At 37.7% G+C, this 16279-nt stretch overlaps 1 protein-coding gene across 1 annotated transcript; it reads right to left on the bottom strand.

Moving 5' to 3' along the window:
• Positions 1-7498: 7498 nt before the first annotated feature.
• LOC149817231 (2-oxoisovalerate dehydrogenase subunit alpha 2, mitochondrial-like) lies at positions 7499-15949 on the bottom strand. Its single transcript, XM_089987497.1, has 9 exons — positions 15625-15949; positions 10240-10377; positions 9060-9242; positions 8776-8933; positions 8606-8705; positions 8415-8526; positions 8186-8325; positions 7895-8080; positions 7499-7796 (listed from the first exon to the last, which is right to left on the bottom strand). Exons 1-9 carry the CDS (start codon positions 15871-15873, stop codon positions 7629-7631), a joined length of 1434 nt encoding a protein of 477 aa, XP_089843623.1. The 5' UTR covers positions 15874-15949; the 3' UTR covers positions 7499-7628.
• Between the last annotated feature and the right edge of the window lie 330 nt (positions 15950-16279).

Raw genomic sequence — 16279 nt, 5'->3', positions numbered from 1 at the left:
AACATCGCTCAAAAATATAAAAGTACAATAAGCTCATGATTAAACAAGTTATCAGAGATTTTTCCATGGCATGTTAACAAAATATTCTAATAGTATACATGATACTGACAATTATTTCTGAACATTTTATGACAAAGTCTAGTAACAACCAATATAAGGGTAAACCACTGCCTCTCAGGCCTCCCCGACTGATTCTACTATAGAGTCCAACACAATCAGTTCCACAAGAAGAAAGGCCACACTTAGCTTTCTCATCCTAGAAGACTTGTGTATGAGATGAAGCATGGAACCTGCACTCACCTAGCAAACAGTTCAGTTACTACTAAATGCATTCAACAGTCTAACATAACCAATTTCAATTCAAAACCAAACCGACTATTTGAAGCTATGGAATTTCAGGATAAGATTCATCCAAACAACTGGAAGTTTGTTGATGACAAGTGATCAGGTCATGACATGCTGGTCGGTTCCTAATCAACTAAAAGCATAAAAAGAATTGTTCTACATATATTGAGCTTGTACAAAATGAGGTTCCCATAATAACACAATGGTTATTACAAAGAACCAAAATTTTCATGCATCCTGATCCATGCGAGGTAAAATTTTGTCGGTTATCTAGGAACAAGAGCAGATAATATTCCAGTTTGTGAGTTCCAAGAATAAATGAAGTTAGAAAACATAACATTATTTCTAACCTCCAACTTGTCATCCCTTAAGGACTTTTTAGGCTATATATCAGAATATTGTAGGTTCTAATTACTTTGGCTATTTATGTTTCACATAATCTTGCAGATGGAATCGTGAAGGAATTACAAACAACAGAAATAGATAGTGAATACAAAATTTATTGACCTAAATACACGATACAACAAATGCATAGAAAAAGATGAATACAGTAAGCCAAAAAAGTTCCCAGAATCAAATACATAATAAGTAATATACTAATAGTATGACAGAAATTTTGTGCAACTCATGATCTTTTGCTCGCCCTTCTCTTTTAAAAAATCCACCACTATGATGATTGTCTCTATATTCAGAAAATAGTCGTCGGCGACTGCCCGCCGACTGTAACAAATTGTCTCTGTATTCAAAAAACAATCGTCGATGACTGCCGCCATAGAGCGACAACGTTTCTCGGCATCACATCCACGAAAAACCTCTGCCGTTGGGCGATGGGTTTTTTCGTCGGCAGAGTCGCCTTGGGGCGACAATCACCGGTACGCGACGATGGTTGTCAAGGGGCGACAAACATCCCCGGCGGCATATTAGATCTATAAAAAAATGGAGGATCAATGTATTACCTGTGGTCGTCGGGCTGCAGGGAGGTTCTGCCAGCACCGGGATCGCCGCAGGATGCATCGCCGGTGGGGGGTGTGACCGCCGGATTGCCAGCAATAGAAAATCGGGAAAGGGTTTTGAAAACCCCCTTTTCTGGTTCCCATGGCCGTCGGGCTGTGGTTTCGGCCGGTGGTTTCTCATCGGGAAGACGAGAATGTCGTGGATGACAGTGGCCTTGCCGGTGCCACTGGCTGCCTGGAGGCATCGCCATTTTACCGACAGCTCCGGCGACAGACATTAAAAAAAAAAGAAAAATTAAAATGAGCCCCTTACCTGTCGTCGGGGTGTTGCCTAAGATGCATCGTCGGAGTTGTGTCATCGGGGGGCAGGTGACCGTCGTCGGCTGGTCCCGGCACCCGTCGCCGTACAACGACGTGGGTCAACCTGGGGGAGGAGGGAGGCGACGTGAGTAGACCTGGGGGAGGAGGGAGGCGAAGTGCCCTAAAGAGGAGGACGTGAGTAACGAGAGAGAGACAGAGGGAGGGAGAATTTAGTGTCCTAATTTGATAGCTTTAATAAAAAATTAGCGACGGATTGAGCGAGAGAAATATTCTGTCACAAATCCGTCGCTAAGTAGCGACAGAATATTTCCCTCACTAAATCCGTCGTTAAGTTGCTACAGTTTTTGCGACAAAAATTTTTTGTCGCCAATCTGTTGGTAATTAGCGACGGATTTGAGACAGAATTTGTACCGTCACTAATTTCAAAAATTGGCGACGAATAATGTTCTCTCGCTAATTTGCGACAGAAAAAAATCGTCGTAAATGTCCGTCGCTAATCAGGGTTTTTCTTGTAGTGAAAGCATCGTTCCCTAACATATTGTTGTCTGCACAATCAAATGGTGCCAAACTTTTATTTTAGTATTCATGAAAATATCACATGATAGTGAGGATTTTTTTTTTTTTTTTTTTTTGGGGGGGGGGGGGGGTAGGTAGGCAAGGAAGAAGGCCCCAACCACCAACCGCTCATTGCAGACTCACAGTTGGTAAAACCCTTGATGTTTCCTATGGATACGGTTGATCCTTTGTCTAGGGTTGGACGAAATGAACAAAAAGAACAGAATAGAACATTAGATATGTTTGCTCTATTCTTTTTGTTCCAAGCCCAACAAATGTCCTTTGTTTGATGGGAAAGAATGAACAATAAGAAAGGGGCACCATCTTCACCCGCACCCTCCTCCAAGCCAAGGGCACCATCTTCTTCACCGGTGTCGACAAGTCCGGCTTCGTCGCCCAGAAGATCTCGCAGACCCTCGTCTCCCTCAGCGTCAAGTCCGGGTTCCTCTCCCCCATCGATGCCCTCCACGGTGACATCGGCGCCCTCGCCACCCACGACCTCCTCGTCTTCTTCAGAAAGAGCGGCAACACCGATGAGCTGCTCAGGCTCATCCCTTGTGCCAAGACCAGGGGCTCATCAAGTTCCTGGCGCTCATGAGCGCGATGGCCACCGTGTTGCCGAATCGCATCTGGATCGTCGTGGACGTCACGGGTGCAAGATTGAAGGGGCAGAGCTCCCTCTCTAGCGGGAGGTAGACGCTGAGATCGTAGGAGCTCGATAGGAGGCTGCTCCGTGACAACGTGATGATGAGGAGGAAGGAGTATGCCGGGAACCACCCAGCCGACCGGATCCGGAAGAGTCCGACCCCCTTGCTACCAAGGAGACAGAGTTGGGGATCCTTACCTCTGAATTTTTTTCTAAAATGTGTTCCTTTCGTCCTGTTTTTTTTGTAACAGGGGGAGAGGTGTTACAAAAAGAACCGGTTTTTAAGGACGTGGCGAACGCTGTTTTGAGCGTCCACCGCATCCAATGTTTGTTAAAATCACCTTCCCCTACATCCATTTTGTCCTATTTCGGGCGGGGGACAGTGATTCAAACATACCCTATGCCTACTGAAGAGTACACTCAGCTTTTCCCTTACGGCAAAGGGATGACTCATGTGGGTTTTGAACTCGTGACACCTAGTAACTTAGTGGCATTCACAAGTGGCCCCTGCGTGATGAATGATGAATGGAGCTCTTGTGGGCTAGTAGTGGTCAATAAAGTATTAAAAATGTAAAAACAAAATTCGGCTGTCTAGCACTTTTAATTTTATTTAAGTTGTACTTTTCATTTTTTTAATAAGATTACTAGGCTGGCTCTATATGATGCTCCCCAGCGTTTAGGCTCTGTTTTTATCCGGTCCCGGCTCAGAAAAGTTGCCCAAACCAAGCCTAAGCCTAGTGACCTATTGGCTACCTAAGGTCCTAAACCCACTTCCCTCCCTATATCCATGTACTTTATCTTGGTGGAGACGAAAAGCCATTGTGAATGATGAGCCAAGTCCTTAGAGTAGTTGGTCATTTCAATTTCTAGAGTTGTCTACATTTGGTCCACAATCATTTTGAGCATTGTTGGCTTATTTATTCCTTAATCATGATCAAGCTCCTAATGTTTATCTAAATATAAAATACCCAAGTGGTTAGTCTAATAAAAAAATGGTTTTTGTTACTACGTTTCTTTCTTACTTTTAATCTAGTCAAGGGATGTTTACTTTTAGGTCCCGCAATTATTAGAATGATATTATTTTTTAAACCATGTCCAATTTTGTTTTCTTTTTTGGAATTAAATATAAAAATTAATACCACGAGATGCAGCTAAGCCCTTGGATCCAATACATTGCATCATGGGATCATCAATTGTTTTTGAAGAAGACAAGAAACATTAAGAACAGAAGATATTGGCTTTGATTGGATTCTATGGTCAATATTGATCCGTTCAAGTCAAAATCAACAAGGAAAGCAGACAATGAGCAAACTAATTCACATGCATCCAAATTTATGTAGAGAGGCTTCCTAAATGTGGGGCGAGTTGTTAGATTCTGCTTGACATGGGTTCTTGATTCCTGAATTATTAAAATGGTAGAAGGTGGCGTACATAATTTTATAATTTCTGGTTAAACAATCTCTCTCTCTCTCTCAATGGGTTTGGTTTGTATCAGGTACCCTATCCAACCCGAGCCCAAATTTTTGACTACGGGTATAAAGGTGCCAACCTGAATAATATTCGGGTCCACCCAAACCCGACCTGTTTCACCCTTATATCAATGAAACTACACGCGGCTGTTTTTCTCTCGTGCTTAATTGAAAATAATCTTTCACACTTATAATGTGAGCATTCAAGGACTTTAAACCTATTCAAAGTCAGTCTGACCTTGGAATTGGATGCACTAACCCGCTGTTCAGGCAAGTCGATGGATTGCAGTGTTGTTTGCATGTAGTCATGTAGACCATGGTTTTGACAGAAATTGGATATCACAACTCATCAGGGTCATCGGATCACTTTCAGATCCGAAATTCTGTCATGTTATCCGAATCGGATTTGAACACAAAGCTGAACCCACTCATGGAAAGTCAGATCCAATATCGGTCGAGCTAGATCCGAAAAGTTTGCAACACAGGTTGATGGCATGAGTCATTTGTTGTTACTGAAAACGTGAGATGCTCACGATAAAGAAAGAAAACTGGAAGAATAAAAGATGATACTCAGCTGTTAACGTGGTTCGGTGTGAACACACCTACGTCCACGATAGTTTTGGTATAAAAGAGGAATTACATGATTTTAGATATGATGGATCTCTCAGGATTATAGCCAACTTCAGTTTTGTTACATTAGATATTCTTATCAAATGAGATTCCAGTAGATATCTCTCGAGTAGATAAGGTAAGTTTGCAAAGCTGTTTCTTTATTTCTCTGTTTGCCTTATCGAGATCTTCATATTTGCTACATTTGTGCAGTAAGTTATTCTCGGTAGATGTGGTGTTGCCTTGTGGATGAGCTCCATGGATTTGTGGATCAGATCGGATCATATTTGTTGCTCTAACAGTTACCAATATACGTGATTGAAGTAAACATCCACAAGCTAGATCCAAACAAGGGTTCTTGTCATATATTGACTATATATAATAAAATAACATTATGTTTTTTTTACTTAACGGCAGAATGGTATTTGGGACTGGACTGAACCATATGGATCAAAGTAGACATCTGCCCAATACTCTAATATGACCTAATAGGGGTCAGACCTGAATCTGAAACCCACCTGGAGGTCACAAAACTCGATTGTTTTTAGCTTTAGGATCTGCAAAACTGTAGAATATGAGATTTAAAAAGAAAATTCACAGTTTTTTATAGATCATGAAAATTGATTGAGAGTGGGTCATAGTACCATCATATGCATGAACTACAATTTGCAATCTGGTAACATGCAATCTCACGCAAGCCTCTCCAAAGGAAGCATGCAGATCAGCAATGCAAATTTATCAGAGTACAGAAAAGGTTCAGAGAGAGAGAGATGGTTTTTTTGTTCCACTGATTGTGGGATCTGGCTTCTTGGCAACCTCTTAATAACAATGAAAAAAATAACAAAAGTTTAGAGAGAGAAAGAGAGAGAGCATGACTTGATGCCAATGGAAATGTTGGATAGAGTTGTTCTGAGAAAAACGATGGGGAAGACACAGGTTGGATGATGGCAAGTTTGGTATTCAGGTTTTTCCATTTGGGAAAGATTTATCTCAAAATTGCATGGACAGATTGGTCAGTTTAATAGATAAATGATAGGAGTTTTTTACCCTAACCAATCTGGGTGTCATTTGCTTAATCCATGCTAAACTTTGGTGGGCAATTTAAAACTCCTAAAAGTTTGGTATGATATGAATTAGTCTCAAAGTTTTGGTGGGTATTTGAAAAATTCCCTAAAAAAAAAAAGAAAGACTTGCGCGCACACACACGCATATGCACTCACATGCACATGAACAAACCGAATCTCTCTCTCTCTCTCTCTCAACTAGTCACTCTTTCTTCGTTTCGTGAACTGGCCAAATCTCCAAATATTGTTCGATGCATATGCTCAAACGAACAACTTGGCAGCCTGTGTTACATTGCTCAGCTATATGTGGCAGGAAACTTACACAAGATCCAGAGAGAGAGAGAGAGAGAGAGAGAGAGAGAGAGAGAGAGAGAGAGAGAGAGAGGATGAATCCATTATCCTAAAGGCTAAAACAGAGATTAGAAAAAAAGGGAAAAAGACCAACTGCAATCTCACAGTACAAATGTACTGCGGCACTTGAGCACCCACCATCTTCTGTTGAGCCCCACAGCTGACAGCTTGTATGGAAAAGATTAAAGGTACTCGGTGCAACGGCGCATAAAAAATATGCAAAGTGATTACGTACACCTGATCCAGCCTCATAAAAAAGATAATGAATCCCACTGCGCGGAACGGTTTACTTGGTTTACCCCCAAGAAATTGGAATGTGAAATAACAAAAACCAGGCCTGCACAAAGAGCAGCCTAAGCCCGATATGACACGGCAAATGAGCTGAGCCAAGGCTAGTTGTTATAACCAAGCCAAACTTGATCAAGTAACTGGGGACTGGGGATAAGCTTCATCGCCGAGAGGGGAACAACCTACTGGTTAAGTTGCACTAGACAACCAAGGGTCTCCTGTTTGAATCATCTTAGAGGGAATTAACCCTAACCCACATGCACCCCCATGCTTCCAAACGCTAGGTGTGGGGACACTCATCGGAGTCTTAGTGTATTTCCATTTAAATTTTTAATTTTCACGGTGGATTTCCATTTAAATTTTTAATTTTTAATTCTTAAAGGGGTTAACAATTTTTTTTTAACAATTTTTTTATTTTTTAATGACACATCATCTAATGGTAAAAAGGGTGCCGATTCAAGGTGTTTGAGGCTAACTTTATGACATTTGATATAGAGCTCCTCTGGCCCTGCTAGCTCCTTCAGTGACATTTTTATGATTTTTACGTCACCTATGCACTGAATTATCTCTACCTCTTTGTTACACTATACACCCAAACTATTAAACTTCGGCCTTTCTTATAAATTTATGATTTAAAAAAAAAATGAAAATTCTAGAATATTTTATTAACTGATAAGTCGATTGCACAAACTTAAGGGACAAGTTCAACACTTGGCCCCATCCCCATGCAAGATATTTACCCAAAAAAAAGGATCTAGTGAGGATTTTACAACAAATTTGGACCTCAGACAGAGAATAGCTTCTTGTTCCCACTTTCAGTTGAGAGAGAAAAGAGGACACAAGAAGCATGACATAGTAAGACTAAAGGCTTAGGCTAAGATAACGTAAAAGAATCAATTTGAACAAAAGTTTTGAACTTGTTAGAATGTGATGTCTTATTGAATGGATACATCTGTGAACAATATTGAATACATAAAGAAGGCATGCTTGACAGTCATATTGGACATGTCAAATTGTTATCTACCATTTACACAGGTACATCTGGTGGGTAATCTTGTGGGTGTTTGCTAATTGTCTCTCTTAGTAATCTTTCCTGCTCAATAAGGTTAGAGGGGAGCACATCATAAACATCAGTAAAAATATCTCTAACCGGTGGCTTCTCCATATTCTCTGCAACCTGAATTGAGTTTAATATCTACATGCATCACCATTGAGAGAGAGAGAGAGGTTGATAAGCTAAGATAATCTGATCAGTCACCAAAGGTTACTCTAGTAAAGAAACAGATATCTCACCTCCTTTCTTGTTTCACATCGAAGCTCGGATTCTGCCACATTGGTCCACCATCCTCTACCATCAATCCATCTTCTAAATCTGGAGACAGGATCCCGCATCCTTCTCCAGTGTTCTATTTCATCTACCTGTCGGTACTTGGTTGAATCATCAGATGTAGAGTGATGGCCTGCTCGATACGTGAGAGCCTGGTATTCCAAATCCAGAAGAGGAAATCAACATTGCAAATAGTGCTTGATGAAGATATTACAGATGCTATCGACAAGAATTAATCCATAAAGCTTGGATTTCACCTCAATCAATATAGGTCTGCATTCGTTGATTGCCATTTTGCGAGCAGCACAAACTGCATGGTAAATGGCAAGAGAATCATTGCCATCAACACGAATACTGCGGATGCCATAAGCTTGACCCCGTACAACCACACCATCACCTGCAATGCCCAGTAACAGAGCATAAGTAAGAAATATGTAATGATTAGAAGTACCCTCCAAAACAGAAAAGAGATATGGAAAGAAGTACTTCGAAATTGTTCTGATGTAGGTGTACTGATCGCCCATCCATTGTTACGGCAAATAAACAAAACAGGAACTTCCATGACAGCAGCAAAATTTAATGCAGCATGGAAATCACCCTGAATATTGCCAAAATGTTAGCATCCAGAAATGCCCAATATTTCTCCATGTATAAAGTTTGGTTTACAGCCACAGTACCTCACTTGTGCCACCATCACCAAAATAGGTAACTGTACAGGCCTGCTTCCTATCCACCTTTAATGAATATGCAGCTCCAACAGCATGGGAAACCTGTGTCCTGACAATCTCAGTCGTGAGAAATCTGTGGAATTTCATAGGAAGATACCAATCTTCTAGGGTGAACTTACGCTATTGTGGATGATATAGTGAAGTAATTGAGTTTGTTGGTCCCGTAATGGATTGGCATTTGGCGGCCTTTTCCATAGTCAGCCTTGTTTCCAAAGCACTGGTTTGCAAATTCCTGCAAAGTGAAACCACGCCACAGAAGAACACCAGGCTCTCTGTACTGTATTCACATTAGAAAAGAATGGTTAAAATTAGTATTGTAAGTGGATAGAAGAATAATTAACTTTCAAAAGAATGCAGTAAAACTGATAATTTCAAAAACTGTCGTAATGTCTATGTTAATAACCTGAGGGAAAATGACATCATCAAAGCTCAGAGCAGCGGCTGATGCTATATTGATGGCCTCCTCGCCAATTGTGGTAAGGTAAAAGGAAATTCTTCCTTGCCTTTGTGCTTCATAAAATATGGTATCCATAATTTGAAGGGTGACCATGTCAGCGTACATTTTTACAGCAAGTTCCTTGTTTACCTAAGGAATGAAAAGTTGTTAAACAGTTATGAAGTTAACATTGAAATCTTTGTATTAGATAATCTCAGCTAGGAAAACTGGGGACACTGAGATAATCTAAGACAGACATCAAATATAGTCAATAGAGGAGGACATGCCCATGTATACATTTGTGTGCAGAAAATTTGATATCCATTACCTAGTCAAGAATAGGGAAATAAGGACTTGGATACATATAGGAAAACCTTAAAACGAAAATGACTAATATATATATATATATATATATATATATATATATATATATATATATATATATATATATGGGTAAATATTGGCAATCAATGAAGGTACGGAACTAATGAGCTAGAAATCACTCTTTTCTACAAAAATTTCTGATTTTTTGCAAATCAAATGTTATGGATGTGATTTAAAGGGATTTAAAAATCAATGGCCGACAATGTGTCAAAATTTCATAACTCAAAAAGATCACATTTTTACATAAGAAAAGCACAATCCAAGGCTTGATCCTTAGCAAACAATCCATGTTGAACACATCTGTGTGTTTAGATTAAGTCAATACAACTTACCCCTGTGATTTTTAGCTCATTAGTTTGGTACCTTCATTAGTAGCCAATATTTACCTATATATATAATATATTAGATGCAAGTTCATTGTAAGGTAAATGTTGGTGTTATTTATAAAGAGAATGAAAATCCTTGTGTCACTAAAATGCAGTAAATTTTGATAGTAAAATGATGGATACAAAGAGAATAACCAACAATCTATGACCTAGGTGGCTCTACTTTAAACACAACCTCTCATTTTCCAGAAAAAAATGGAAACCATTTAATGAATCAAAAGAAACAATTGACCATGATATATCTGATACACACATAATAACATAGAAAAAGGAAACAAATTTGCCATTGCTACTTAGTATTGGCAAATGGGTCTGCAAAAGTATGTAAAAGGATGCATTATATACTTGCACCTTGAGAGAGAGAGAGAGAGAGAGACCTCTTGAAAGCTACTTTCTGAGATTGGGTGCCCCTCATCATTGAGAATCCTGTAGCAGTAAGCGCGATGTGTGGGAAATTCTGGTATGAAGCTAAGGTCAGGGGTGAACATGACCTTTCCTCCTGGAAAGTCCAAAACCTGTCATGGATAGAGGCATGGATTCAACTTCCAAGAAGGTAAAGCAGAATGAATGTTGCAGTAAAGCATATTTTGCATCTAGAGTTTTCAAATATAAAAAGAACAGCATAATAAATCATATCTGACTATATTTTCAGTTAAGTACAAACTGTTAAGTTGTATGTATTCACACACACACACACACACACACATATAATAGGTAAATACCCATTAGGGGTATTTTAGTCATTTCAGTCCTTGTAATATGGGCACATTGGTACTTTTACTTTATTGTCTTTTTGACTTTTTTTGTTTTTATAGGGACTATTCAACATAGAGTTGGGCACATTGGTAATTTTACTTTAGCTGTTGGGTTCCTTTTGGACTAGTCAACATAGAGTTGACTAGCCAATAGAGCTATTGGAATAGTCCAACAACTATATTTATAGTTATTGGAACAGTCCAATAACTCTATTTGAGACTACCTCTTGTGTATAAATAGGGGTGAACCCCACTCTTGTTCCTTAATGCTTCTCTTAAGCATTTATGCTTAATAAAACATATATTTTTTATGTTTTGAAAAGTTATGAGATCGAGTTTGAATCTTAGATTTTTGAACTTGTTTTATATGTATGTATATTATCTAGTATTCTTAAGCATGTGTTGTTGGCATTTGGATGTTTTATTCGAACACTTTATAGTTATAAATGTCAAATCATGTTTGTACTTATTGTTATATTCATAGTTGGCAAACTCATGACTCGGGCTCGGATCGAACCCCTACTGGGTCAGTGGGTTGACTCGGACGAGTCACGACTCTATATTTCATAGTGTAAGCACATGAATAAAACATGAAAATAACTAAACTTCAAGCTAATATGTCAATAGATAAGTTACAAAAGCATATAATTATACATGATTATTAACTTTTTTCATTGAACAATATTAGATTCTTCATAACAAGTGACTTTATATAAGAATTATGCATTAAAATAATAACATATATGATAAAAAAATTTATTTAATGGGTTGGATCGGCAGTCCTGAATCGTGACCGAGTTGGGGTCCGATCCGAGTCGACTCTGGCGATTATCGAGTCAACTCGTCGGGTATGCCAACTATGGTTATATTGAAATTTGTTTGTTTTTGAAAAATTGTCAAATACTTTAAAATATTTTATGAAATATTAAAAAAAATATTATGTGGTTAGGATCTTAGTGATCATAGATACTTTGTTATTTTTGAAATTTGATGTTATTGTTGGTCATTCTTTTATGGCCCTTGTGGATAATTATGTCATGCATCATATGCTACTTTTCATATATATCTTGCATTAGAGTAATTTATTACTTTCATATATGCTTAAATGTGTTCTTATATATATCTTATGCAATTCTTCGTAGCTTTTGTATAGGATACGTGGCTTTAAGTTATTAAGATTATTGCATATACATGAATTTTGATCTCTTTATAAGTATCAATGATTAGTTGTACTTGTGTATGCTCTTGGTTTCCTATATAGTTCTTTGAGAATCTCTATGTTTTGGACTTCTTTAATATTGTATGTCTTAGTTGTCTCATAGTAGACTTGCTTGTATTGACCATGCATATGATTGCATCAATTGACATCTTATTGTGCATATTATTGCACTATATTCATTCTAAGGTTTCATTTACCTTTATTGGATTTGATTTAAAATTTTGTTTTTTCAAATTGGTTCCTATATATGAACTCACTTATTTGAACATCGATTTTCGTGAGTATGTATTGCCTTCTTATGGCATTTGTTTTGTCCATCAGAGATTTCATTTTTTTTTTGTCGTATTGTTATTGAATCAAGGTTAGCCGTTGAAGTGAGTTATGTGTACACCTTATGTCATCTTATTAGTCTAGATTCACAAGGGTTACGAGTGATGTGTTATTACTTGTCTTGGATTTGATTGATAGTTGATTGACCTTTGGATCCATATTGGCTTTGTTGAACCAGAGATATTTGATGGGGTGAGGAATTGTGTACACCTCATTTTTTGTCAGTTTAGATTGTTGGCTTATAGTTCGGCTCTAATGGACGATTGTTTGATATATGGTTCTATGAGTGTTTTCTATCACTCATCTGTTTATTTGACCATTATTATTATATTGGATGCTTATAATCTTGTTTATCTGTGATGACTATATATTTTTGAAACCATAGTGTTTCGAAAGATTGTTAAAATTGATATCCTTATTCTTCTTATTGACATTAGTTTGTTTTCATTACAAGCTTTCTTACCTTGTGTGTTCTCTCCTATTATGCCTCTTATTTAAGTGTCATTTTATGTAAACAAGAGATGTTATTTTGTAGTGACTTATGTGCATCCATTGATTATTCACACTTTATGCTCTTATTCTAGTAGCTGATACACTTGAATATTGAGGTTTGTCTCTTATTTAAATGTCATTTTATGTAAACAAAATATGTTATTTTGTGGTGAGTTATGTGCACCCATTGGTTATTGATATTTTTTTGTGTGTTTGTATTATGCTCTTGTTCTAGTAACTGATACACTTGAATGTTGATATTTGTCCCTTATTTAAGTGTCATTTTATGTAGCCAAGAGATGTTGTTTTGTTAATGTGGGGAGTTATATGCACCCATTGGTTATTCACACTTTTTGTGTATTTGTTAAACCCATACACTTGAATTTTAAAGTTTGAAGGTCTTGAAATTTCTAAACTTTTGCTACTTGTTTTTTCCTTGTAACAAAATTCCGTGAAAAAAAGTTATGATAATGATGGAATATCACTTTTTTCACCCTAAGAATATGTGAACAACTCACTAAAATAGACACAATAATCCAAGTTAAATACAGGAAGGTGAAAAATCTAGGAAACTGACTTCAATAATTAGCCTCTCATAGCATAAAAGATGTGGTCAGCAGACTCAGCATATTGAATCATGCCAGGTCAAATAAATATGAACATTAACTAAACTATGGATTTTTCTGAATGCCTCTCTAAATGTTTTATTATTACTTCATATTAAAGAACATCCACCAGAGTGTGATTTCTTGGAGAAACAACTTATGATGTTCATGAAGAAGGTGAAGATGATGAGGGCCCTGTTCTTAGCATGATGAAGATATGGATATGAAAAAGATGTGGGAAAAGTAATCCAAATCTCACAGGGAAGTGGATTGGAGTCCTTTTATGAATTACAGTCACTGTTTAAGTCATGCTACAAAATTATAGAATTTAGTCTCAAGCCTTTGTTATAATGCTCTGAAAAAAAAATGAATTATGAATACGAATCAACTGAATGTAGTGTGTAGAAGTCATTGACGTATCAGAGATGATAAAAAACAAATATGTAAAGAAAGCATGAATGCTAGAGGTTGTGACCAAACACCTCACATTGACAATGTGCTACAGAAAGAATGAATCAGCTGACCCTAGATGAGTTTAAGAGTAGCAGCGGAAGACAGAAATGCAGCTGTTATATGACCAAAATATCTTAACTAAAATTCCACCTCAATTAGTGTCTAAAAAAATCTGATGTCTTGAAATTTACAATATACTTGAGAAGAGTAGGCAAACATAAGAAAATACAGACAGGGAAAAAACAAAATCCCATGTTACTATCAAACTCTATTAACTATAGAATCATCGAGGACATCACCTAGTGCTTGCTAAGATATTCTTTTCTATTATATGCTATTTTATGAAATAGAACCACACTACAAAGATATATAAACAAATACACTCCATCCAGAATAATTGCTGCCCACTGTTGATCTTTGTAAAATGGAAGCTTGAAAGAAGACATTGGAAGAAAACCGTAATCCTGGAAAGAGTTCACCACAGAGTGTAGCAAATGGTTCAGTGTCCTAAATGGGAAGCTGCTATAAGCTGACGGACAGTTAAAATTAACTGACTCAAAAACTGCACAAGTGAGGCCCTACATACACTAGTGTGGTACACCAAGCTGATTGCAACTTGTCAGTTGAATAACTCAAAGATACTTCTCTCAAGATCATCATTGAAATGCACAAGTCAGTACAAAAAATAGATGATGCATTCCCCTTGCAATCTAAAAGAAATTGCTACAGGATCATGCATCAATACTGGAAACAAGTGAACTGGACCTACAGCTTATTTAAAACTGTAAAAACATATGGTTGAGATAAAAACCCAGTCCAATGATTAAGCATCTCCGCAGGAAATGAATATTCACCTATAGATCCTTGTTCAGACATCCAAATCGTATCATTCATAACTTTACGTGAGGAAAGCCCCTTTATTGCCTTTAAAAGCATACCACTGAAAATTCTTTACCCATGTGAAAAAAGGGAAGAATAAAAGTGGGGAAAGAAGAAACTTAGTTTCTTCGTCAAAGCAACACACCTACAACTTTATTAGCATGAGTATCTACCCGAGTTGAAGAGGCTGCAGAAACTCTACGGAAACAGGTCAATCGTTCATTAGTATAAAATATATTATGCATGTTGAATTCTACCATATCATGGTAACAAAGGAATCTGGCAAAAGTTTTAAATATACATTTATGATTTATCCGATAGGTCAACATAGGCATGGATTTTTCGTCCTTTTCAAACCCAGTAGACTTTGCAGATCACTCTATGACAACCTTCTTCTTCTTCTTTTTTTTGCTCTCTTCATTTTCTTCATATGAGCAACAAACTTATATTACTAAAAAAAAGCAGAACAAGTCACAAGGCATATCATCATCGTAGAATAACCAAATTTGGCAGAAACTAGAACTCATAAATTGATGCAAAATATTACAAACAGGTGGCTCCTATATATTCATCCTTAGGATAACTCTTCAAAAAGTAAAAACAGAGGGGAAAAGAAAAACAAAACCCCATCTACCAATGCTGCACAGGGTTTTAGCTTTCTTTATTTACAAAAAATAAACATGCAACCTCATTGTGGAAAGGATACAGTGGTCACAAGAATTCTCGAAAACACTATGAAGAATTGCAGTTTTTTTATTTTTCAGAATACACTAACTATTTCATCTACAATATACAATAAAAACAGTTTTACCTGTGTGTACATAGGATCAAAACCGACCACAAATTACACCAAAAAGTGAAAATCCATACACTTAGACTAACACATCCTCTCCAATATACTAATTCATGGAAAAGACTCAAAAGAAGAAAAACTTATCACCAACAAAAAAAAAATCCTTAAAACTCAATATTTTCCCTTAGCAAAATTCAGGAACTAAAAATACCAAATAAAAACGATCCAACAATCACCTGTTCTTTGTTACAATCCTCCTGAACAACACTCCCTTCTGCCTCAGTCGACAACAAGCGCCAATTTGAAAACACCATCTTCCCAAATTGGGAGATAGAAGATGGGGCTCTCCCATGACTCTGAAAGGTAGAGGCTCTGTTTTGAACGTCCGCAGATGCCCCACACGAAGCTTTTCTGAGACAATTGGCGACATTCATCTTGCTAAAAACATGATGGGCGATTCTTGATCTGATCAAACGGCTGCCCATTGATCAGAATCAGAAGTTCTGTTCCTCTATGGTTGGAACTACTCTTTTTCTCTTCTTCCTCTTCTTGGGGAGGCTATGAAATGGATAAGGAAAGAAGGGTAGGGGTGGGAATAGGAGGAGAAGACGGACGGAACACGTCTTCGTTATGTTTAGAAGCCAATTTCGGCGATTTGAGCGATAAAGGATGCAGAGTAATTGCCGTTACCCAGATGGTGGGTGAATTACTATTTAGGTTGTCGATTCTAATCTTCATAAGAGAGAGAGAGATGTTCCGGTCATACGGTGTATTACGGGTCATGCGTTATATTCAATTCTGCCCGCACATCTCACTTGTGTGCTGCGGGATATGTGAGGGTGGGGCACACGTACAACTATTCAAGTGAGATGTACGGTGGAGATGGAGTAT

The sequence above is a fragment of the Nuphar pumila genome, chromosome 14, assembly GCF_984573655.1.
Source record: "Nuphar pumila chromosome 14, dmNupPumi1.hap1.1, whole genome shotgun sequence".
NCBI classification, from domain to species: domain Eukaryota; kingdom Viridiplantae; phylum Streptophyta; class Magnoliopsida; order Nymphaeales; family Nymphaeaceae; genus Nuphar; species Nuphar pumila.
This window is presented reverse-complemented; position numbering and strand designations above follow the sequence as displayed.